Raw genomic sequence first — 27,234 nt, 5'->3', positions numbered from 1 at the left:
AAAGGGTTAGTTGACAGCTAACCTTTAATTAGATCTTGTGGTACCACCTGTGAGTCAGAAAAGGGAAAAACTATGTTATCTCGGACAGATTCATGGAAGGCCAGAACATGCCTCTCTCCATCCTGACCTTGGAGGGCATTTCTAAAGTATGTATATTAATCTCCCAGGGGCCCAGAACATGTAATAGCCCTAAGACAAGTCATGGAGCCAGCATGAAGAAGATGTAATATTTTTTCTAGAGATGGAGTCAGTGTTATTAGCACTCCTACAGTTGGGTTTATATAGAAGTCTGGATAGTTCATCCATAAAAAGAGATGAAAAGGGAGATGATATGGATATACCTGCAGAGTTAGTGTGATAAAAGATGACAAAGTTATTTCCTAATTGCTTTTATCTTGTTAGTGCAAAAGGAAGCTAGCCATCACTAGAGTAAGGATGGGGAAGGAGGTCTTAGGAGTTTAAGCAGAGAAGAGAAGCTATAAAATAGTCATATAGGAAAGTAAATAGACGGGAAGTATAGGAAGGAAGAGAAGCACTGAAATAATGTCACTTTCTCATATATAAATTGAAAGAGTTTAGATCCGTCTCTAAAGGTTTTATGATACTGTTGGAAAGGAGAATTTTTCCCTCTACTCTCTAAGGTTGAACAGTTCGGGGCATATGAAATTAACTGACAAAAGAGATTAACAGGAGAAAACAAATACAAAATTTATTGGTATTTTTACATGCATGGTTCACAGAAATGAAGTGAAACTCAAAGAGAGATTATTACCCTTCTTGACGGACAAAAGAGGGTTTGGAATCCAAGGGACAGTGCATTGTGGGGAAATGACTAGGAAATACATGGGAGAGCTAATGGAAGATAAGGGTTATTTTGGCAGTTTGTTTATGCAGACTCATTTTGGTGTGGGTTTTCCATCTCCAGGGATAAGGGTTGCTCTTCTCATCCTAGCACAGGAGAGGTGGGATATTTATGCTACTTTCACAAGGATAAATTTATACCCTGCTTTAAGGTAGATTATGGGAGAGCAGAATACTCTCCTTATATCTTTTGCTTCTTAATTGCCTTCAGCTTAAAATAATTCTGATGTCAGAGTGGTGTATTTTGTGTGGCATTTCCTGATCCCCTTCAGTATGAATAAGTGTTGACTACCACACCCTGAATACTATATAGATTATTGCTGTTATTTGCTGTGACTTACTTTTCAAGCAGTAAAATCGACTCTTTGATATTAATATTAAACTGAATTATATGTAAATATAATATTAGTTGATGTAAACGTGACATAAAACTGCAAACTTTGTTTCTAACAAAACTTATTTTGATACTGATTTCTTAATGTAGTTTAAGCTATATGTTAGGGAAGTTGATTGCCTACTGGGAATTCGTATGTGAACTATAGACTGATCTTAATACTCTTAGGAATTTCTAAGAAATACTTACAGAGGCTGAGCTTAGGTATATACCTTCATTTCAGGAATTATTTTATTGTATTTATAAGGAAAATGACTAATTTTTATGCCTGTATATTAATGTGTGTTTGTGTTTTCTAAGAACAAACATGGGACACCTGGGTGGCTCAGTCAGTTGAGCATCCAACTCTTGGTTTTAGCTCAGGTCATTATCTCATGGTCATGAGATTGAGCCACATGTGGGGCTCTGCACTGGGCATAGAGCCTGCTTAAGATTCTCTCTCTCCCTCTCTCTGTCCCTCTCCCCCTAAAAAATAAAAATAAAAATAAAAAATAAAAACAACACAAAACCAAAACATTCTTTGTGATTTTTTTAACCATCTCAAAGTTTTTGATACTTTTGTTTTTTAAATTAATATTCTTCTCATATTTAGTAATATTAACCACTTGTCATTCAGATGTGTTGATCAGCACATAGTGCTAATAAAGTTAAAGTCATGGATATTCCTTTCTGAGCTAGTAAGTATTCCTCTTTATTTTATTTTTTTTGGCTATCTTATACTGGAAAAGTAAGGTAAACTTAATATTTATTGAGTATGTAGTCTAAGCTAGTCAGTGTTGGGTACTTTACATAAAATAGCTTCTTTAATCATCCATCATCCCTGTGAGATAGGTGGTGTTATACTGAGAAGTTAACTGACAAGTCATGAATTTATTAAGTGGCAGAGTTGGGATTTGATCCCAAGTTAGCCTGTCTCCAAAGATTTGTGCAGTAATCAATTGTGGGTCAGTAAAAAGCGTTTTTTACATAATATTGAATAATAAGTGATAATAGCCTTGTGCTAGTGAATTGTTTCTTCTCATCTTGTTAAGTGTCTTTTTAATCAGTATCTTCCTGGGCTCGGTCACCTTCCTTTAATTATTTTTCATTTTATTTTCTGATTGAGAACTTGATAAACTTCCATGTTATAGAAAGAAATTTCTAAGGAGGGGACTCCTTAGGATATTATAGAATGAAACTGGAGATGGAAAGTTTAATGACAGTAGGCTCACTCTTGATTCTGTACCTAAGAGATAGGTTATTTTTGTAGAAGAATTGGCAGAAGTTCTTTTAGCAAATAGGCTATAGGGCTAGAAGTTTGAAAACTCTAAAAGTGTACGTATTTTTTAAATCTACTTTTAAAATACTGATATCACCATAACTGTGTTAAATACTTGTTTAATAGATATAAGATGGTTTCAGATATTTCAGTGTGTACTGTATAGGTGTTGCTCATGGATTGGTCAATAGGACAGATGTGGGTCCTGTCATTAGGCAGTTTATAGTCTAGTGTTTATATATAGCCCCTGATACTGAGAGTTATTACCCTCCTAAACTTATATTTTCTATGATTGTAAAAGTAAAAAATTCTTTTTAAAAAGTTTATAAAATTGGAAAGTAGGTAAAGATAAAAAAAATTTATAAGCCCAGAACTCAGAGGTACACTTTGAGAAACATTTTGATTCAGTTCCTTTTCTCTGTGTAAATTTAGTAGTACAGATTGAACATATGTCTTAAGAGATGAAAAGTCTACTTGCTTGCTATATCTCGCTTTTAATTTTCAGTCTTTTCTCTCTGTCTGAGGGTTGTATATATTATTTGTTTTCCCCTTGTGAATCACATTACGGATTTTGTAACCAAATGTACAATTTTTAAATTTTCTAACCCATGAAATTCTGCTTTAATATTTATAATTTCTTTCTGCATAATTATCTCAGGCTTGCTTTTTATGTGTGTGTGTGTAAAATGGGACACACATTTACATTTACATATATATATGTATTGTGTGTGTTCCATATATATATATGCATTCTGTACTGCTGAAAATCAACTCTTAGGTTTAGTTAAAACTTTTTTTTGTTTTTGCACTTTTTGTTTTAATTTTTCTTTCAGAATATAGATTTTATGTTATTTCCATGGGAAAAAAATTGTAAAGAAAGCAATGGGGTTAGTGAGGCCTGTGAAACCTTGAGCAGTTCAAGAAGATTATTTCATTATGGGGCGCCTGGGTGGCTCAGTCATTAAGCGTCTGCCTTCGGCTCAGGTCATGATCCCGGGGTCCTGGGATGGAGCCCCGTATGGGGCTCCCTGCTCAGCGGGAAGCCTGCTTCTCCCTCTCCCACTCCCCCTGCTTGTGTTTCCTCTCTCGCTGTATCTCTCACTGTCAAATAAATTAAAAAAATCTAAAAAAAAAAAAAAAGAAGATATTTCATTAAAGCTATTTTAGGTAGTAGTTGACTACCAATAACCCATGATTTGGATTAATACATGTTAATAACTTTATTTTTGTAAAATGAACCCAGTAGCACATGTAATTAGTGAATTTTTTTTATTTCTGAGTTCTAGAATTCCAAGATAATTTAATCATCTAAGACATTAATAAAGTGATAATGAAACATTGACTAAAAAGGAATAGGAAGGAGTAGAAAGCTGTTTTTTTTATTTTCCTTTCACAAACTAGAGCTTTAAATGTACCCCACCTGGGTGGCTCGGTTGGTTAAGTGTGTCTTTGTTTCAGCTTTGGTTATGATCTCAGGGTCGTGAGATCCAGCCCTACACTGGGTTCCATGCTCAGCATGGAGTTTGCTTATCCCTCTCCCTTTGCCCCTCTGCCCACTTTTGCTCACACTCTCTCTTTCTCTCTCTCTAAAATAAATAGAATCTTTAAAAATATAAAAAATAAATAAAAATCGGGCGCCTGGGTGGCTCAGTTGGTTAAGCGACTGCCTTCGGCTCAGGTCATGATCCTGGAGTCCTGGGATCGAGTCCCGCATCGGGCTCCCTGCTCTCCAGGGAGTCTGCTCCTCCCTCTGATCCTCCCCCTCTCATGTGCTCTCTGTCTCTCTCATTCTCTCTGTCTCAAATAAATAAATAAAATCTTTAAAAAAAAAAATAAATAAATAAATAAAAATGTATTTGTTTATTTTTATAAATGATTCCAGCTGTTTATGAAATGTTGGTTTCTGTATTTGATCCCAAGAATCTTTAGAAAACAAATACCAAAGTATAGAGTAAAAAGTAGTTCTACTTTTTTCAGTATTAGTATTTTAGATTTCTTTTATGGGAACTAAACCATTGTCGTTAAGGGATATGTAATGAATGCTATTTAATTCAAGTCATGTGGCCTGAAAAAAACAAAAATCATGAAGAAATAAGCCTTAAGAAAGATAAGATTGGCTCAGGTTTAAGAACGATCTTCTTATGAATATCAAGAATAGTTCTACTTGTAAAAATATTTTATTTTTTTCTAATTGTAAAAATATTTTAGAATTTAAATTCCACATTTTAAGACTTCTTCATATATATGTAAGAGTAAGACTCATAGTATAAAAATTCTGTGTGCTCTGTTAGAGAACTTACATAATACTTATTTGTGTATAACAGATTTGTGTGTAAGTTTTATTTGTCCTTTTACAGAGTGCAGGTATATTTATGACTGGATAGTGATACTCAGATAAGAGAATGGAATGTAGATGTTTTTCTTTATATATAGTCTTTGGTTATCCTTTATTCATCCATGTAAAAGTCATCATTCATTATACAGTTACATTTAAATTTGAAGCAGATAACTAGAATAAAGTTACATTTTTATATCAAACAACTCTTAAAAATACCTCAGATTTCAAGTATTATTTAAATTAGGATTTAAAATTTAGAAATGAAATGCATTATGCTCTCATATAACTTTTGTGAGTTAGACTTTGATGTGATTTTCTATACAGTTTTCTTTCTTTCTTTTTTTTTTTAAAGATTTTATTTATTTGACAGAGAGAGATACAGCGAGAGAGGGAACATAAGCAGGGGGAGTGGGAGAGGGAGAAGCAGGCCTCCCGCGGAGCGGGGAGCCCGACGCGGGGCTCGATCCCAGGACCCCGGGACCATGACCTGAGCCGAAGGCAGACGCTTAACGACTGAGCCACCCATGCGCCCCTCTATACAATTTTCTTAAATAGATATTACCATGAGTGTATATGTGTGTTTGTGTGTACATATACATAAACACAGTAAAATATATAATGAAGATTATTTTGAAGGGATTTTTAAGTTTTATGGTGAAAAATGGGATTTATTACTTTGAGTTAGAATCTAAGTATTAATAGATCTAATTGGGAAATACACTTTTTAGGTAATTGATTCATTAGCTACTTGAATTTCTTGGCCCTCTTGCATGAAAGTTAGAACATTATGTACCAGGCACTGAGGAAGACACTAGGAGATACAATGAAGAGCAATGCTAGGACTCTGCCTTATAGAAGTTTATATATATATATATATATTTTTATTTATTTGACAGAGAGGGAGACATTGAGAGAGGGAACACAAGCAGGGGGAGTGGGAGAGGGAGAAGCAGGCTTCCCGCTGAGCAGGGAGCCCGATGCGGGGCTCGATCCCAGGACCCCGGGACCATAACCTGAGCCGAAGGCAGACGCCCGCCCAACTGACTGAGCCACCCAGGCACCCCAGAAGTTTATATTTTTTTATGGGAGACGGATAACATACACATAAAGTACAGACTGTAATTAGTGTTGTGAATGAAATAATGTTTTTTGATACAGAATAACGGAACATACTTTAGGTAGAGTAGCCAGTGAAAGAGGACTGTGATCAGAAGGAACAGTGAGCAAAAGACCCAGGAAGTGGGTTGGAAACAAGGCCTGTCTAAGAATTGATCAAATCTGAGTGATTGAAGCCTATAATGAGCAAAGGAGAGAGCAATGTGAAATGAAATTTGTGAGGCAGACGTAAAGATTTATTCAGGTTTTACAGATTGTTGGAAATAGCTTGGATTCTGTTACAAGAGCAGTGGGAAGCCATTGAAAGACTTTAAGTTAGAGGAGTGACATTTATGTTGTAAAAGGGTCATCTGGCTGCAGTGGAAAGATATAGGAGCAAAGGAAGTGATATGTAGTGCTTTGTTCACTGTAGCTACACAGTGATTTTTATTACTAAAGTGATGAAACTAGAATTAAGCAGGAGGTTTGTTTTAGTTGTTTCCAGTAAGTTTGTTTCCATTTGTAGAGTATTAGTAAAAATGGGTGAACCTAGGTTTTTGGGTAAATATCTAAGAGTAGAATTTCCAGGATGTACGGGTAAATGTATATTAAATTATATTTAACATTATGAAAAACTTACCAAATTGTTTTTCAAAGTGGCTGTGTCATTTTGTATTCACACAAGAGACATGTGGGAGTTCTAATTGTTTCATATCCTCTTCAACATTTGGTGTTATCAGTCTGTTTTTATTCAAATCTAATAGGTGTATAGTGGTAACTTACAATGGTTTATTTTGCATTTTCTTAATGTCAGATGATGTTAAGGATCTTCTCATGGGCTTATAGGACATTTTTAAAAAGATTTTATTTTATTTATTTATTTATTTATTTATTTATTTATTTATTTATTTATTTTTTATTCTTATGTTAATCCCCATACATTACATCATTAGTTTTAGATGTAGTGTTCCATGATTCATTGTTTGTGTATAACACCCAGTGCTCCATGCAGAATGTGCCCTCCTCAATACCCACCACCAGGCTAACCCATCCTCCCACCCCCCTCCCCTCTAGAACCCGCAGTTTGTTTTTCAGAGTCCATCGTCTCTCATGGTTCGTCTACCCCTCCGATTTCCCCCGCTTCATTCTTCCCCTCCCGCTACCTTCTTCTTCTTCTTTTTTTTTTTTTCTTAACATATATTGCATTATTTGCTTCAGAGGTACAGATCTGAGATTCAACAGTCTTGCACAATTCACAGCGCTTACCAGAGCACATACCTTCCCCAGTGTCTATCACCCAGTCACCCCATCCCTCCCACCCCACCCCCCACTCCAGCAACCCTCAGTTTGTTTCCTGCAATTAAGAATTCCTCATATCAGTGAGATCATATGATACATGTCTTTCTCTGTTTGACTTATTTCGCTCAACATAATACCCTCCAGTTCCATCCATGTCGTTGCAAATGGCAAAATCTCATTCCTTTTGATGGCTGCATAATATTCCATTGTATATATTATTTTAAAGAGAGAGAAAGATAGCATGGGCAGGGGGAGGGGCAGAGGGAGAGAGAGAGTCAGAGAATCTCAAGTAGACTCCCTACTCAGCTTGATCTCATGACCCTGAGATCATGGCCTGAGCTGAAAATCAAGAGTTGGACGCTTAACCAACTGAGCCACCCAGGTACCCATTTAAAAAAAGTGGGTTGTCGGGCGCCTGGGTGGCTCAGTTGGTTAAGCGACTACCTTCGGCTCAGGTCATGATCCTGGAGTCCCGGGATTGAGTCCCACATCGGGCTCCCTGCTCAGCGGGGGGTCTGCTTCTCCCTCTGACCCTCTTCTCTCTCGTGCTCTCTGTCTCTCATTCTCTCTCTCAAATAAATAAATAAAATCTTTAAAAAAAAAAGTTTATAGACACCTTTGTCTATAATCACTGGATCATGTATTATTTTGTTTTCCGATTTGTTTGGGTCTATGATTGGACTTTCTGTGATATTCTGTTAATGCATATGTTTATTCTAATGGCAATACCATATTGTCTTGATTTATGTGGCTTTGTAGTAAATTATAAAGTCTGGTAGTTTAGGACCTATCAAGCCCCTTTACTTTCCAGATACATTTTAGAATCTGTGAATTCCTAACAAAATGACAGCCAGGATTGTGGCTTGGATTGTATAAAAATAGGGGTGGAATTGAAATCTTCTAATCCTTGAATATGGTACATTTCTATGTCTGTTTAGATTTTTTTTCCCCCTCTTAAAAAAAAAAAAATAACATAGCAGTGTTTTGTAGGTTTTTTTTTTTTTTAAGATTCATTTGTTTTACAGAGAGAGAGATTGTGTGCAAGCTTTGTGTGCAGGGGGAGGGGCAGAGGGAGAGAGAGAGAGAGAGAGAATCTCAAGCAGACTCCCTACTGAGTTTGGAGCCTGACCTGAGGCTCCATCCATGACTCTTGAGATCATGACCTGAGCTGAAGTCAAGAATTGGACGCTTAACCAACTGAGCCACCCAGGCGCCCATGTAGTTTTGAGTGTACAGACCTCACACATATTTAGGTAAATTTTTGTCTGAGTTCATGTTTTATGCTATTTTACTGGTTTTGGTTTTAATTTATTTTAATTATTATTTGTTAATATAGGGAAATATAATAGATTTATGTGTACAGATCTTAATTCCTGAGACTAGTAAAATTCATTATTAATTTGAGAAGTTTTAAGTAGATTTCTTAGGAGTTTCTATGTAAATGATTCTGAGGTTTGTGAATAAATATAATTTTACTTTTTCCTTTCCAATATGTATGTCTTATATATTTACTTTTCTTGACATTTTGCATTGCCCTGAACATCTAGGATAGTGCTGAATAGAAGTGGTTGGAGAGGAGGATATCCTTGCTTTATTTCTGAAAAGCATGCAGTCAGTCATTCAGCCTTAAATATGATGTTAGCTCTAAGTTATCATAGATGACTTTTATTGGTTTGTGGGTGTTCCTTTATATTCCTAGTTTGCTGTAAGTTTTTATAATGACTACTTTTGAATTTTGTCAAATGATTTTTATGTGCTTTTTGAGATGATCAGATGGTTTTTTTTAGTCTGTTGATAGGGTGAATTAATTACATTGTATAATTTTTTTGATTGTTAATCTCACCTGTATTCCTGGGATAAAAATGTACTTGATCATGATGTACAATTTTGCTGTTGTTGTTGTTAACATGTTGCTGTATTTGATTTGTTATATATTTTGTTAAGGTTCTTTGTTTATTTGATTTGCGATATATTTTGTTAAGGTTCTTTGTGTCTATTTTCATTAGGACTATTTGGCTGTCATTTCCTTTCTCTGATAGTTTCTCTGGTTTTATTACCATGGTACTGTTGGCTCAAAAAATAAGTTTGGAAGTGTTCCTTCTTTTAAAAATTTCTGGGAAAGATCGTGTAGAATTCATGGAAATTCTTAAGTAAGAATTTGTGAAATTGTCTGGATCTGAGGTGTTGTTTCTGGGAAGATTTGTGGTTTTTTTGTTTGTTTTTGGGTTTTATTTATTTATTTATTAGAGAGAGAGTGTTTACACAAGCAGGGGGAGTGGCAGAGGGAGAGGGAGAAGCAGGCTCCCCACTGAGCAGGGAGCCCCACATGGGGCTCAATCCCAGGACCCTGAGATCATGAGTTGAGCTGAAGGCAGATGCTTAACTGACTGAGCCACCACGGCACCCCTCTGGGAAATTTTGTAACTACAAATTCAATTTCTCTAGTAGACATAGGACTATTTAGATGATTGGTTTCTTCTTAAAGTAACCTTTGGCATTTTGTATTATTCAGATAATTTGTATTTTTCATTTAAGTTGTTAAATAGGTAGACATAAATTTCTTAAGAAGAATCGCTTATTATCCTTTTAGTGTATGTGGGATCTATAGTGATGACTCTTTTATTTGTGTCAATGCTAATTTGTATTCCACTCTAGCCTTTCCCAGGGCTCTCTGCCACCCCCACCTTTGATTCATCTGGCAAAATAAGTTGAAGAACCATTTGGTTTCATCATTATTCTCTGTTGTTTTGCCTGGATTTTGTATCTTTGATTTTTCTTTTGTTGTAGTTATATTTTTTGTTTGTCTTTATGTATAATTTACTCATTCTAGTTTCTAAATGTAGAAACTGAGGTGACTGATTTGCAATCTTTCTTCTTTAGTAAATGCATATTTAATACTGTAAATTTTCCTGAAGCACTTTTTTAGCTACATCCCATAAATTTTGGGATGTGTTTTCATTTTATTCAGTTAAATTTTTTTTCTACTTTCTCTAATGACATCTTCTTTGATCTACAGGTTATTAAGAATAAGTTGCCAGATACTTTAGTATTTTTTTCCTGAAGTATATTTAGTGATTTTAATTTTATTGTGATCAGAATTTTAAACTTTATTGAGATTTCTTTTACAGCCCAGGTTAGTCTCATCTTGGTGAATATTTGATATGCTCTTTAAAACAGTGTTTTTCTGCTGTTGTTGGATGGCGTGTTTTATATGCCTCCCTAACAACAAGGTCAAGCTGGTTAATATTTAAGACTTCTATATCCTTACTGATTTTTGGGGGTCTGTTTATTCTCCCAATTACTGAGAGAGGAATATCAAAATTTACAACTAAAATTGCAGATTTGTCTTTTTCTCTTTTGTTCTCTTATTAGATTCATTCATATTTGGGATTGCTATGTCATTTTGCTGAATTAGCCCCTTCCTCCTTATGGAAAGTTTCTATTTTTCTTTTATAAAGTCTATTTTGTTTGATACTAGTATCACTACACCATTTTCTTTTTTATTGTGTTTGCATAATGTATCTTTTTTTATCCTTTTGCTTTTAACCTGTTTCTTTATATTTTAATTTTGGGGTCAGCAAACTATTGCCTATGTGCTAGTCACCTGATTTTATAAATTCTTTTGTTGGAACACAGCCACACCATGTAATTTATGTATTGTATGTGGCTGCTTTCAAATTATAAATGCATAGTTAAGTAGTAGTGATAGAGACCATAAGGTCCTGGATGTCTAAAATCTTTACTGTTTGGCTCTTCAAGAAGATGTTTGCTGACCTCTACAATTTTTTTTGTATATGGAATATAATTGGGTCTTGCTATATTTTATACATTCATATAATCTCTGCTTTTAGGTGGTGGTTTTATATTATTTACATTTAATATAATCATGCAACATTTCAGTCTGCTATTTTTGCTGTTTAATAATCACATCTTTTTTTGGTTTCTCTTTTTCCTGTTTCATGTTTGGTTTTGGATTAATTGAATATTATGATTCCATCCTACATTTACTACTGATTTATTAACTATACCTATTTTTTCTTTAAAATAATTACTTTTAAATTAAGACTTTAACTTTTTGGAGCAGTTTTAGATTCACAGCAAAATTGAGGGAAAGGTACAGAGATTTCCCACATATCCCCTGATCCCACACATGCATAGTCTCCCCACTTACCAACATCTTCCACCAGTGTGTTAACAATTGATGAACCTACCTGGATACATCATAATCATTTAAAGTCCAGTGGTTTACATTGTGGCTCACTCTTAGTGTTAAACATTCTGTGGATTTGACAAATGTATAAAGACATGTATCCATCACAAATACCACGCAAAGTATTTTCACTGCTCTAAAAGTCCTCTATGCTCCACCCATTCATCTGTCCTTTCACCAACCCCTGGCAATCACTGATCTTTTTATTGTCTCTATGGTTTTGCCTCAAAGAATGTCATATATTTGGAATCATACAATATACAGCCTTTTCAGATTGGCTTCTTTGACTTAGTGAAATGCAATTAAGGTTCTTCCACATCTTATCATAACTTGATAGCTCATTTCTTTTTAGAGCTCAATAATATTCCATTGTCTGGATGTACCACAGTTTATCCATTCACTTACTGAAGGACATCTTGGTTTCTTCTAAGTTTTGGGAATTATTAAAAAAGCTACTATAAACATCCATGTGCAAGCAAAGGAAACAGTCAACAAAACAAAGAGGCAACCCACAGAATGGGAGAAGATATTTGCAAATGACACTACAAATAAAGGACTGGTATCTAAGATCTATAAAGAACTTCTCAAACTCAACACCCAAAAAACAAATAATCAAGTCAAAAAATGGGCAAAAGACATGAACAGACACTTCTCTGAAGAAGACATACTGATGGCTAACAGACACATGAAAAAATGTTCATCATCATTAGCCATCAGGGAAATTCAATCAAAACCACACTGAAATACCACCTTACACCAGATAGAATGGCAAAAATTGACAGGGCAAGAAACAACAAATGTTGGAGAGATTGTGGAGAAAGGGGAACCCTCTTACACTGTTGGTGGAAATGCAAGTTGGTACAGCCACTTTGGAAAAACAGTGTGGAGATGCCTCAAAAAATTGAAAATAGAGCTACGCTATGACCCAGCAATTGCACTCCTGGGTATTTACCCCAAAGACAAAGATGTAGTGAAAAGAAGGGCATACGCACCCCAGTGTTCGTAGCAGCAATGTCTACAATAGCCAAACTGTGAAATGAGTCAAGATGCCCTTCAACAGATGAATGGATAGAGAAGATGTGGTCCATATATACAAAGGAATATTACTCAGCCATCAGAAAGGATGAATACTCAACTTTTACATCAACACAGATGGGACTGGAGGAGATTATGCTAAGTGAAAGAAGTCAAGCAGAGAAAGTCAGTTATCATATGGTTTCACCTATTTGTGGAACATAAGGAATAGCCTGGAGGACATTAGGAGAAGGGAGGGAAAAATGAAGGGAGGGAAATCAGAGGGAGAGATGAACCATGAGAGACTATGGACTCTGAGAAACAAACTGAGGGTTTTAGAGGGGAGGGGGATGGGTTAGACCGGTGATGGGTATTAAGGAGGGCATGTACTGCATGGAGCACTGGGTGTTATACAAAAACAATGGGTCGTGGATCACCACATCAAAAACTAATGATGTATGGTGACTAACACAACATAATAAAATAAAATTAAAAAATAAATAAACATCCATCTGCAGATTTTTGTGTGAACCTAAGCTGTCAGCTCCTGTGAGTGAATACCAACGAGTGCAATTACTGAATCATATGGTAAGAGTATGTTTAGTTTTGTTAGAAACCACCAAACTGTCTTCCAGAGTGGCTGTACCATTTTGCATTCCCATCAGCAATGAATGAGAGTTCCTGTTGTTCCATATCCTTGCAGCATTTGGTATTGTTAGTGTGTACTGGATTTTGGCCATTCTAATAGGTGTATAGTGATATCTTGTTGTTTAATTTGCGTTTCCCCGATAACATATGATGTATGGAACATCTTATATGCTTTTTTGTCATCTGTATATCTTCTTCAGTGAGGTGTCTGTTAAGGTTTTTGATACTGTTTCTTTTTTACATTTAGTGTTTCCTAGAGTTTACAATATACATTATTAACTTATTCTCTATCTTCAAATAATATGTCACTTCAGGTATATGGTAGGAACCTTTTAAAAGTATACTTATATTTCTTCCTCTGCTGTCCTTTGTGCACTTGCAGTCATTGTTTTTATTTCTACATGTTTGTAAATCCCTTAATACATCATTGTTAGTTTTGCTAGTTATCTTTTAAAGAGTTTCAAAATGAGAAAAAAAAAGTCTTGTATTTAACAACAGACTTAACAATTTTGGAATTCCTCAATTTTTTTGTCATTTCATATTTCCATCTGGTATCATTTTCCTTCTGTTGGAAGAACTTACTTTAACAGTTCTCGTAGTAAGTCTGTGGGCAATGAATTCTCTCAGCTTTTATATGTCTGCAGAAGTTTTTATTTTGCAGTTTGGCAATTAAGACTTTTAATTTTTACTGCCTTTTACTCATTGGTTGGCTGCTAGCAGCCAGGTGTATTTATCATCTGTTTGTTTTAATCTTATTAAGTAATTATAAAAGTGGTTACCCCACTTTTGATAAACTGTAAGTTGTTTAAAATATATTTTAAGGAAGGCACTTATTGTATGAAAGTCACTCACTTTGTTTTCTCCTCCATTCCCTAGAGTTTTTATGGACTATATTTGTAGCAGCATTTGTTATACTCTTGGGTATAGTTATTTCTATACCATAGAAGGATTACCAATACGAATTACTTGTAGAGAAGACTATTGTGGAAGATATAGGAAACAAACAAGTAATTTTCTATTTTTCTCGACTGCTTTGTCAGCTGGGTTTAGGATCATTAACTTTTTTTTTTTTTTAAGATTTTTTATTTATTTGACAGAGAGCGCGCGAGACAGGGAATATAAGCAGGGGGGAGAGGGAGAGGGAGAAGCAGGCTTCCCGCAGAGGAGGAAGCCCGATGTGGGACTCGATCCCAGGACCTTGGGATCATGACCTGAGCCGAAGGCAGCCGCTTAACTACTGAGCCACCCAGGCGCCCCAGGGATCATTAACTTTTATTCTGTTCATGTCCAGATTATAAAGTATTTTCCTGTTATATACTGAAAATTTATCGTAAAAGTCATTTATGATGCGTGTAGCAGATCTTGAAGATTAGATGACTGATGGAGGTACAGATTTATGTGTTGGGTGGTCTCTTTAGTTTTTGTATACTCCTTAATTCTATATAAAATTGACAAGACAAATTCTGATCCTGAAACTAGCTTTGGGACCTTGGGCTGGTTACTTAACTTAGGCTAACCTCAATTTCTTTGTTTGAGATGCTATCTTACAAAATTGTGAGAATTAAATGAGACTATACACATACATTATTCAGCACATAGGTGTTCACAAAATGATTGTTCTTAATTATCATGTTTCCACTTTCTTTCTTTGTAAAATTACAGATATAAGTTTATCTCAAAGATTCCTTCTTTAGAGGTTAATAATTCAGTACCTTTAAAATTTAGATTGTATCTGCTTCTAAAAGTAATTTGATTGGCTTATAGGAAAAGACATCTGTATAGTAAGAGGAAGAAAACAAAATGTAAACAGGAGGACAGAGTAGAGGAAGGAGATAATCAAGACAAAGTTTGAACATTAAATTAATATTTTCTCTGTAGATGGGCCATACTTTTTATTTCTTTGTATGTCTCATAATTTTTTTGTTGACGAATGGACAGTTTGAATATTGTCATGTGGAAATGCTGGAAATCGTATTCTTCTTTCCTTTCCCTTGTGTTTGTTGTTGCTGTTTTGGGTTGTTTGCTTAGTGATTTTCTAAAATATGTTTCTAAGTCTGTACTCTCTGTTGTGTGTAGCCATTGAAGTTATGTTTGTTTAGTGGTCAGCTGATTTTTTTTTTTAAAGGATTTTATTAGAGAGAGAGAGAAAATGAGAGAGAGAGAGAAAGCATGAGTGGAGGGAGGGGCAGAGGGAAAGGGAGAAGCAGACTCCCCACGGAGCAGGGAGCCCAATGCAGGGCTTGATCCTAGGACTGAGCCACCCAGGTGCCTCTCAGCTGATACTTTGACACAGTTATCTTAAATGCCTTGAGCCAAGGAAAGAAAAAATGAAAAATCAAAAAATACTCTTCCTGTATTTGCAGATTTGCTCTTTTGGGGCACTCCTGCAATGCTTAGTCAGACTGTTTACAGCTCTCTCCTAGCTTTTACTTCCTACTTGTGTTGAATCTAAAGGCCAGTTCCAAGTGAAAGCTTAGGTTTTTTAAGGCTTTTAGGCTTTTTCTAAATGTGCAACCTGCCCTGGAGATGTGTGGGTATAAAGACCTTATACCCACACATACCTTCTTTCCCCACATCTTCCTTCCCAGGCTTCCAGGTCTGTTTATTGCTTGTCCCAGGTGTTGTCTCTAGCTTAGGCTGCTGCAGCTAGTATCTGTGCCTTTGAATGCTTTCAGCAGAAGTGTCCCAGCCCTGGAGGTGTTCTAAATTTGGTGAAATAAAGACAGTTCTTTGTACTTGTCCTTGAGGGAGCTGCCAGATTGGTTGAGACCCATAACCTTGAATATGTTTCCTGCTGCTTCCTCTGGAACTAGAAAGCAGTTCCTCTGGAACTTGTGCAGGATGCTATCCTCATGATTGTTGCCCTCCAGGGTTTGGGGCATTATAGGTGGGACATTGCTTTTTACCAGATAATAATAGCTTTTCTTCACTAAGTCTTCCCCTGGTTAGTGTACATTTTTGTTTTGACTCCAGAATTTTTCAGAAGTTGATTTTGACAGTTTTTGCCAGCTTATTAGTTTTTTAGGGAGAACATGCTCTGGAGTTGCCCATTCTGCCATTTTTTCGTGATGTCATTATTTTTCAAAGGAAGATGTTGTAAACTGATTTCACTTGAAAATAGAAACTAGAAGTGGAAATATAATGAAGCCTGATTTTAACAACTAAAAATTATATGTAGTATACTTAGTGCTTTACTAAGAGTACAAGTCTTCTGAATTTTACTTGTTAAACCTAATATATTTTCCAAGTAATAATAGAAGAAAAAGTAAGGCAACTGAGGGTATAATCAGGAATGAGAAAACATCTCTGGCTTTGTAATCCCCACTGGAACATTAAAAAAGTTATATGGCAGTAAGAGCAATTCACTGCTGAAGGAGAAAACTTGAGTAGTCTGGCTTACAACTTGGTGACTGGCCACAAATTAGACCCTTTTTCCCCTCCCTCCTGGACTCCCATCTTGCTATCTTCCCATTCCATGTTAAACACTGAGTAATTTTCACGGGCTTGGCACTGTGCTTGAGGTGTAGATATAGTGGATAGTTAGATAGAAATGGTCCTTACCCTTACAAAGCTTATTGTAATGTGGGGGATAGAAAGATACATGTGAACATCTATGGTATCATGCAGTGATTGCTATGGCCTGCATGGGTTGTAATGGGAATTCAGAGAAAGGCCATCCTTGTGGGTTCTGGGAAGGCTTTCTGGATTAAGTGGTATCTAAACTGATATTTGGAGGCTTAATGGAAGTTAACAAATGTAAAGGTTGGAAGAGAACTATGTCATGTATAGGGATTAACATATGTGAAAAGTTTTAGATGAAGTGACAGATGTGCAGTGCGGAAATGTTCCTATGACTGTAGCTAACAAATGAGAAGTAGAGGAAGCTGGAGCTAGGGCGTTAAATTGTGACTTTATAGGCAGTGTTATCTAGTTTAGAATTTATCCTGAAGGATAAGTTGCAAAGAAATCCAAATGGTTAATAATTGTCCAGTCTGATCTAATTAATGAAAAAGAATTATCCCATATGATTCTAATAATCTAAGAGTTCAAAATAAAAATATTTAAAAGCTCTATATTTAAAAAATAAAAGATAAAAGATACTTAAATTGCTAGTAATTACAAACTTAGTCCTTTCAGATGATAATATTTTCCAAGTCAGCATTTTATATTCTAAATTTTTATATAGTAAATTTTATTTCTTTATGTAAATAAGAGTTATTTCATTTAAAAAGCTCAGCTGTGCTATTTATTCTATATAAATTCCTCTATGACCAATTCTTGTGTAGGAAGCACCACTGTGGACCACCTTTCTTATAGTGGCAATACCTTTTAGAATTTTAAGGAAAAGGCCTGGAAGAAAAGAACTCCCTTAATTGTGAAAATAGAGTATTACAATGACATGTTCAGATTTACAGGAAGTCTTAATTGATTTATAAATCTCTTTTATACTATGGTAACAGTGATTTTAGCTTTTTTTGGTTTAGCTTTTTCAGCTTTGTTGTGTCATTTTCTTTGCTTTTTAAAAGGTTTCCCTATAAGTTTTCTTTTTTAGTGTTTATTGCTAATTTTCCTGTAATTGAGCCTTCAGAGTCTTCTACTTTCTTGCTGAAATAACCTTAAATAAATTGGTTGTTTTTAAAAATTTTTATTTACTGCCTCTGGATGTTTTATTTCTTACCCATAGAAATTATTTTCTCTTCTTTTATCCCACACACAGTTCATAAAACACTGATTTCTTTGTAGATCTATGATACATCTTGTTTTATTTTTTTCTTAAGTTTATACTTCTGACTTAATAGGAAAGTATTTAGGTTCATTTTTCAATGTAGATTAGAATCCTGGATTACTTATATGTGACCTTGTTCATGCTATTTAACCTCATTTATTTTCACTTTTAGGAGGACAATTATGCATTTTCCTCATAGGATTGTTAGAGAATAGTTTAAATAATGAAAGCCAATTGTTTCTACTTTTTCTTACGTGCTTTAGTTGGTAAATATTGAACCACTCATTTGTAAGTAGGGAATAAATATTTCTCTAATCTTGGAATGATAGTTTTGTAAGCATTTAGCCTTATTAACACTAAAGTATTAAAAATTATAGTAAAGGTTAGAAAGACCATCTGAAAATACAGGCCCACTTTACAACATCTACAATAAATATTTTTACAGCTTCTGGCAAAGAAATCAGAGATCCAAATTGTACTCTTTTGTAATTAAATGATATATAGAAAGGAGCATTGTTTTTTAACTGTGAAAGATGGAACTGTGAGCTTCCCATAACAGAGCCTGATTGTTAGAATTACACATATTAATTGTTGATTCCTTTAAAAGCAGACTATTTTTTTTCCTTCCCACTGAGCCCATCTCTGTTATTTACGCATTACATAATGGTTGTTGGTTATGCCAGACTCTATGGAAGCACTTAAAATTCATTAAGGAGATTAGTCTAAAAAATTCTTCAGTGCTCTCCCATTTTAGTATATACTAATTCTTACACACATTTATTTAGAGGCTCATAGGCTTAAACCTAAGTATTTACTTCTATTAGTTCAGTCAGGCAATGTCCACATCATTGATTTTCAAACGTGTTTTTTTGTTTGTTTGTTTGTTTCCCTTCTATATAGTTCCCTTTTAGAGCACCTCCTCTGAGTTACTAACCACTGGTCTACACGATTTAGAGTAGTGACCCAAGTCAATTGGACATATAATAGTGGAAAAGTAAGCAGTTCTTTGATAAGACCATGCTATGGTAAAAAGATGTTTGAGTTGGTTCTCATAGAAGTAGAGTCATTAAGGTCACACAGCGAGTGGTACAGCTAAAATCTGATCCAGGAAGTCTGAAATCTCTTAACCATTCTAGTAGCTATTTTTGTTAATAAGACAGAAATAGTAGGAGGAGTTGAAGTTGTTTCATACACAGAAGTAAAACCAGGCTTTAACCCGAGAATATCTAGGTCAGTTAAAAAAAAAAAAAAAAGGTCAGAAGTTAGGATGAGGGCTAGTTTCTCATAAGTTGAGTTTTGGAGCTATTAAAGAAAAAAATACAGAATATAATTTTAAAATTTGAGAGTATTTTGTTTTCAAATTCTTAAATTTCAAAAGACTTTAAAAATGTTCTTAAATGAGATTTTATTGCTTGTATGGACTTGTGTGAAGACAGACTTACTGGGTTTTGATCCTGGATCATCTATCTACTAGTTTTGTGATCTTTTCCAAATTAAATTTTCTGTGCCAATTCTTCCTTATCTGTAAAATGAAAATGAAAATGAAAATAATAGGTCCTTTCTCATAAGTTGTTGCTTGAGAATTAAATTATTTAATATATGAAAAGTCCTTGGAATAGTACTAAATGGCATATAAGTTTACCTGATGGTATTATTATTATTATTATTAAGATTAATCATATTTCTCCAGAGCATGTGGTTCTCTACCCTTATTAATGAACATTTTTCTTTGATAAAAAATTCTACTTCTTGAACCTAATTTCTGGTACCTATCTGCCCCTAATCTTATTTTTCCTTTATTTCCATTTTCCTAACTACTTACAGTTTATATCTTCTTTTATGCTTTCTGTAACTTATGAACCAATTTCAACTTTTGGGGGGATAAGTTAGAGTATATATAGAGTATACGTATATATATACATATATATATATATACACACTCTAACACACACACACACATCTTTATTTCTGGAACTTAACACTGTTAGTGCATGGGCTTTTTCTTGTCCACAGATATATCCCTAGTTCCTAGAACAGTAATTTCTAGTCTTTAGTAAATAAAATATTTATTGAATGAATGAATAATGCATGTATGACTTCAGATTTATCACGTATTTTGTATATGGCTATTATTATCTTCCTAAATTTTCTATTCTTTAGACCAGAAAAATATCTAGTTTTTCAATGTTCTTCTTAAGAATGGTACTTATAACAATATAATTAATACATCATATGTGATTTGATCAATAGAGAATAAGAATATCATTATATCTTTTATTCTATGTGTATTTGTCTATCATTGTACTTAAAGTAGCATTTGGGAGGGACAGTAATACTTTTTAAATTTATATTTAAATTTATTATTGAAGTAAAGTTGACATACAATGTTATATTAATTGCAGGTGTTCAGCATAGTGATTCGACAGTTCTGTGCATTACTCAATGCTCACCACACATGTTGTCACCATCTGTTGTAACCATGCAACGTTATGACAATATTATTGGCTATTGACTTGTACTATTCATTTCCATGACTTATTTATTTTATAACTGGAAGTTTGTACCTCTCAATCCCCTTTATGTATTTTGCCCATCTCCCTGCCCACCTCCTCTCTGGCAACTAAAGACAGATGTGAAATATTCAAGCAAACAAAACAAAACAAAACAACAAATGAACAAACAAAACCAAACTCTTAAGATATAGAGAACAGTAATACTTTTGACTCACTTGATATAATGTCACAAGTCAAATACATTGCTATTAAATCATCTTTGTATATCAATTCACATTTTTTAAAGTAAAGTATTATAAGATAGTAGCTATATTTCTCTTAAACATTTTTAAACATTGATTCTATCATTTCAACTTTTACTATAAGTTTGCTAGTATCAGTTTCATGTTTCTTTATCTTCTGTACATGGAGATTAGGCCCTTTGTTTCTTTTCTGTTACATCTCATTTGTCAGTCTGGTAATATCACAAAAGAAAATGAACTTCATGTCTTAAAATTTATCCTTAGCGAATTCTGCATTTTCTTTCTTTTTTTTTTTTTTAAAGATTTTATTTATTTATTTGAGAGAGAGAGTGAGAGAGAGAAAGCACAAGAGGGGGGAGCGGGAGAGGGAGAAGCAGACTCCCTGCTGAGCAGGTAGCCCGATGCGGGACTCGATCCCGGGACTCCAGGATCATGACCTGAGTGAGCCGAAGGCAGTCGTTTAACCAACTGAGCCACCCAGGCGCCCCACGAATTCTGCATTTTCTAATGATTATCAGTTTTTGGAGCCAAATTCTTTTTTATAGTAATTTGTCCTGAATCCTATCCAGTAGTCCATGCACCATTTTGCTCTATTTGATTTGAAATTACTTTTTCCATTTTTAAAAAACTAGACTTTGCTAGTTTTCATTCTTACAGCACCCTTAATCTGTAGCTTTTAAATTTTTATCAAAGGTAGTTTTAGACTAGAAGACTTGAAATTTTTTAGAGTAGCTGTGCTGTCCTGCTATTTGAATTATTTTATTATTTTTCTTTTATTGTTATAAATATTCACTCATGTTATCATTAGTTATTGTTTCTTTTTGTTTATTTTCAGCTGGTTGGCGGAGAATTTGACTTGGAGATGAACTTTATTATCCAGGATGCTGAGAGTATAACATGCATGACAGAGCTTTTGGAGCACTGTGATGTAACATGTCAAGCAGAAATATGGAGCATGTTTACAGCCATTTTACGAAAAAGTGTTCGGAATTTACAGACTAGCACAGAAGTTGGGCTAATTGAACAAGTATTGCTGAAAATGAGTGCTGTAGATGACATGATAGCAGGTATGAGGTTATCTGACAGGATAATATACGTTAAATGTTTATAAAGATTCATGTGCTTTTCTTTATATTCTTTGGTAATATAAATTTGTTGGAGCTAACTTGATTTAAAATAGCCTGGTGATGGGTATTAAAGAGGGCACGTACTGCATGGAGCACTGGGTGTTATATGCAAACAATGAATCGTGGAACACTACATCAAAAACCTAATGATGTAATGTATGGTGATTAACATAACATAATAAAAAAATAAATAAATGAAAATAAAATAGTAGAAATGTATGGAAAATTTGCCCTGTATATTAAGGGAAAACTTAAAGAATGGAAGGCACTTTCTTCTTTATTAGACAAACATAATTACTGATTTTGCTTTTCCAGGTTTTAGAAAATCTCCATTACATGGAATAAATAACCACAAAATCTATCAGAAAAATAAACAGTACCTTTTTACATAGTACTTAGTTAAACTTTACATAATTAAAATTTCACAATATGTATTACAAGTCTGTATAATGAGCACTTTACCAACTTCTTCGAGCTCCATGATTTTCAGTTTGGCATATATGGAACTATGACAGGAAGAACTAATATCCTTAGGATAGGCATGTTGAATTTTTAGGAGGTGTCCATTTTACTTTGATATTTTTTAGAGAAACTTTTGTATTAAAATAAACAGAGCTAGAATAGAACATAAAATTTGCGTGGAATTTCAAGATAAAAATACTAACTTTTGTGCTTGTTATATGTTACTTCAAATAACTTTGAAATCTGTGATTATTCATTGCCAATCCTTTATCTCCCTGCAAGTTCATTCTCCTTTGTTGTTAGATGCACTTCAGTAGAAATGTTTTGAAAGATGGTCCCAGAGCAACACTATTCCCAGAAAATAAGTTTAGAGTTTAAAATGTTGATTCTTTTAAGCCATAAATCTTCAGCATAAGTCTCTTATGATACAAAAGGGTTTTCATAATTTTAAAAGTGCTAATATGACTCTTCACAATACCATACCTGATCCTTACAAGTAGTTTGGACACCAGAGAATCCTCTATCATATTTTGGACTTATGCATAATTAATTTTAATATTAGTAGAACAAAACATTAAGAAATAATGGAGTGAAGAATAAGTTAAAGATGAATGTCTTTTAAACAATATTTAAACATTTTTTCTAATAGAGTATATTAAAATCATTTCTAATTGCTTTCAAGGTGGCATCTATCTCTAGAGTGATTTAGCATTCCCTACTATATTGGTTACTAGTGATTAACTTGATGAAAAATGAAATTCAGATTTAAAACATCATTTTAATGATGATATGTACCATCTGTAAACCATTCTGTAAATTCTAGCATTGTTTAACAGGAATTTATTTGCATAAGCTTATATGCTTGGTGCTTACATGTTGTATAGAACATCATGTGATCTTTGAGTCCTCATATCTGGGTTTAGTCCCTGAAGTTTTTTGTTTGCTTGTTTGTTTTTTGAAATAAAGTGGCTACCACTTTATAAAGTGTACTTTAGAAAATGAGCCACAATCACCTACATAGTAGTTTACTGGTACATAATTCATGAGCTTTGAGATATAATAGTAAGCTTGATTAGTACTGCAAAAGTTCTTATGTTCATGTTTTCTATTATATAAAGCTCCTTAATTCTCTTATCTTTGCTTCTCAATAATAATAATACTGCTAACACAAAACTTTCACTTTTTGTTATTTTATCATTGAATAAACGTCAGAAAAATACCTCTACCTCACTTTTCAGTAGAGAAAGTAAAATTTAGATAACATACTAATGAAGCACCAAAAAACACTACTAAGTTTGCACTCTGAATACTTACAGGATGTTAAGTTCAAAGAGGTACTTTTCATTACTAATGTGTAGGTATTACTAGAAGGTAGTTAAACATCTATACTAAATTGATAAGAGAATTTTATAGTCTGAGTATTTTTTCTTCTTTAAAAATTTGTCCAGAAAAAAACACCTGTTATAATAAAATCAAACTGAGCTACTTGGTTATGTTATATGTATAATAAATATGAAATTTTAATAACTCTAATTAAATACAAATTTAATAGATTACTTTTTGTGACACACATATAAGATGAGATAAAGGTTTGGAAAAAGAAGTTTAATTTTTTAGAAAAGTATTTGTAGGTAAATGTTTAAGGAATCTATGAATTTGCCATTGCAGCTAATTGCTTGAAACTGCTTCCTATTAATTTAGGGTTTTAAGGTGCTTGATTTCTAATTACTGACTAGAATTTTTTCTTAAAAAAAAAAGGTCTTCTGACTTATTTGTAGTAACTATAAGCTTTTTTATTGAATGATGAAACATTTATTTCATTAAAAGATCTCAAAAATGGCATATCAATAGTCACAATTAAATCATAGGGATTGCTTACTTATTGTGGCATTAAGTAAGATTATTCAATTATTTATTGATGAAAATAACTATATTAAATTTCTATTTTGAAATAGATACATAATAAATATTTTTAAAGTCTCAAATTCCAGTTATTAATTTGTGATATTGGATAATATATATTATACATCAGTAACTAATTATTTGAACTTATCCTAACTCACTTTTTAAATTAATTGATGATAAATTATTTAGAGTGTATATGTGTATTGATTGTAATAATTTGCGTAGTATCTTTAATCCTTATGAAGTGCTTTAGAAATCGAGAAAAGTATAAATATTTAGATGTGTAATTTCTTACAAAGAACGATTGATAGAGGTACTACTCATAATGTCTAGATGAGAAAGAAATCAAGGACAAGAGATTAAATGTATAATTTTCCTATTATCTGGTGAGCTGGTGTGTCTCATATGCACATAAACACATGAACAGAATGGATATCACTGGTAATATGTTTAAGTCAGACTTTGATTTAGAGACTAGTAGGTAACAGAGAGGGCTCTGGAGCCATACTGCCTAGGTTTTAATCCTGACCCTGCCACTTAGTAGAGTGTGTTCTTGGGCAAGGTGATTAGGTTATTTATGTCTCACTTTCCTCATTTTAGGAAGTGGCTAATAATAGTACTTCATAGGCTTGTTATGAGGATTTGTGTACTTAATAATTGTAAACCACTTGGAATAATGCCAGGCAAGGAGTAAGTGCTCAAAATTATTGTTAATGGGGCAAGGAATATTTCAAGAATATATTTTATTAAGAATAGATAATTCTAAAATAAAATATGGTCAACTCTCACTTTTTTTATTTGAAAATAACCAATTTACAATGTTAAATCATTGTACCTTTGCGTATTTTTGCTTTCCTTTCCCTGAATATAGCAGGTGTATGTGTGTATGTGTATTCTGGGAATCTATTTTATATATTTGCTAAGGAAACTTAATTGTAATGGTAAATCTGATGGGGAAAAATCCTAAAATTCTAATACAATGTTTTTGGCTATCTGAGGACCTAAAAATTGTTAATTAGAATGACTATTCATGAGGACATTTAGATAAATATGTATGTAGAAATGAGAATTGATAACTTTTGTTCTTTCAAAAAGTGTATTACCTTGACAGATGGCAGCTCATGACTAGAGTTCAGAATAACTTTATTTTCCTTTGAAGATCTTCTAGTTGATATGTTGGGGGTTCTTGCCAGCTACAGCATCACTGTCAAGGAGTTGAAGCTTTTGTTCAGCATGCTTCGAGGAGAAAGTGGAATCTGGGTAAGCTGTGGTCAGAGGGAACAGTATTCAGTATTAGTGTATTAATACTTAATGTTCCACAATTTGTCTCTAGAGAGCTATAAACTTGAATTTGTAATGGAAATTGTTCTCCTTAAAGAGCTTAGTAAATGATGTAAAATTAATTTCTTTCTAGTTAGAAAACAGTCCAGTGTCTAACATGATAGATTAGGTATTTTTGCTAAATTTGTACAGTGACATTTCTTTTTCTTGTTTCCTTAGCCAAGACATGCTGTAAAATTATTATCAGTTCTTAATCAGATGCCACAAAGACATGGTCCTGATACTTTTTTCAATTTCCCTGGTTGTAGTGCTGCGGTAAGTTTTAAATACATGTGTTTATTTTTATTTATTTATTTTTAATTCAGCTCTGTTAAGGTATAATTCACATAAAATTCACCCATTTAAAAGTACAATTTGATGAGTTTTAAGTTCATAATTACCACCACAGTCATGATTTTGAACAATTCCATCACTTCCTAAAGTTCCCTTGTGTCTCTTTGAAACCAGTCCCCTCTCCCCAGTCCCTGTCCCTTGCAACCTCCGATTTATTTTGTGTTTTTATGATTTTGCCTTTTCTAGAATTTCATATAAATAAAATCATACAGTATGTAATCTTTTCTGTCAGCCTTCTTTCACTTACCTTAATGTTCTTTTTTTTTCAGATTTTTATTTATTTTTTTTATTTTTTATTAACATATAATGTATTATTTGTTTCAGGGGTACAGGTCTGTGATTCATCCGTCTTACACAATTCACAGTACTCACTATAGCATATACCCTCCCCAATGTCCATCACCCAGCCACCCCATCCCTCTGACCCCCATCCCCTCCAGCAACCCTCAGTTTGTTTCCTGAGATTGAGTCTCTTATGGTTTGTCTCCCTCTCTGGTTTCATCTTGTTTTGTTTACAGTAATGCTTTTGAGGTTGCCCGTGTTGTAGCTTACCAGTAGTTTATTCTGTTCCTTTTTATTCTGAGTTGTGTTACATTTTATGGAAGTGCCACAGTTTATTCATTTACTAGTTTATCCAACTCACTATTTGAGTTTTCAGTTTTGGCTATTGTAAATAAAACTGTTGTAATCATTTGAACATAGATCTTCTGTGGGCATGTTTTCTCATCTCGTAAGTAAAAACATGAGTGTAATTGCTGGATTTTATGCTAAGTGTGTACTTCATTTCATGAGAAACAGGCAGATTACTTTCCATAGTGGAAAATTTTGCATTCTCCTTAACAGTGTATGAGAATCCCAGTTGATCTGCATTCTGGACAATGTCCATCTTTTTAATTTGAGGCATTTAAATGGTTATATAATGGTACTCATTGTAGTTATAATTTTGTATTGCCCTAATGACTGATGCTATTGAGCGGTTTTTCATGTGTTTATTGGTTGTTTTTACATCTTTTGTGATATTTGTGTTCAAATCTTTATTCAGTTAAAAAAAAAAGTTTTATTATCTTAAGAGTTCATTATGTATTTGGAGTATAATTTAATGTCACATGGATAATTATCAAATATTTTTTCGCAATCTGGCTTTTACTTTCTTAACAGTATTTCTTAAAGCAAACAGATCTTAATTTTGATGAAGTTCAGTTAAACTTTTTTTATGGCATATGCTGTTGTAATCTAAGAAATCAATATAAACCAAGGTCACAACATTTTTTTCTAATGCTTTCTACTACGAGTTCTTTTGTTTTAGCTCTTATATTTAGGTCTATGATTCTCTTTGTGTGAATTTTTAAAATATGATATGAAGGAAGGTTGGAGGTTAAAGTTTTGTTTGTTTTGCATATGAATATTGAATTGTTTCATAACCATTTGTTAAAGAGACAGTCCTTTAACATTTTGGATTATCTTGGCA

General features: G+C 33.7%; 1 protein-coding gene across 1 annotated transcript in view; it reads left to right on the top strand.

Moving 5' to 3' along the window:
• NBEA (neurobeachin) overlaps positions 1–27,234 on the top strand; it is a 748,838-nt gene that overhangs the window by 63,349 nt on the left and 658,255 nt on the right. The window contains 3 exon segments of the mRNA XM_044913201.1: positions 21,434–21,665; positions 25,252–25,352; positions 25,593–25,688. Of these exon segments, the coding sequence (XP_044769136.1) occupies positions 21,434–21,665; positions 25,252–25,352; positions 25,593–25,688 (429 nt within the window).

Source organism: Neomonachus schauinslandi, chromosome 3 (assembly GCF_002201575.2).
Source record: "Neomonachus schauinslandi chromosome 3, ASM220157v2, whole genome shotgun sequence".
NCBI classification, from domain to species: Eukaryota; Metazoa; Chordata; class Mammalia; order Carnivora; family Phocidae; genus Neomonachus; species Neomonachus schauinslandi.
Note: the sequence above shows the minus strand (reverse complement) of the source record. Positions and strands in the feature narration are given on the sequence as shown.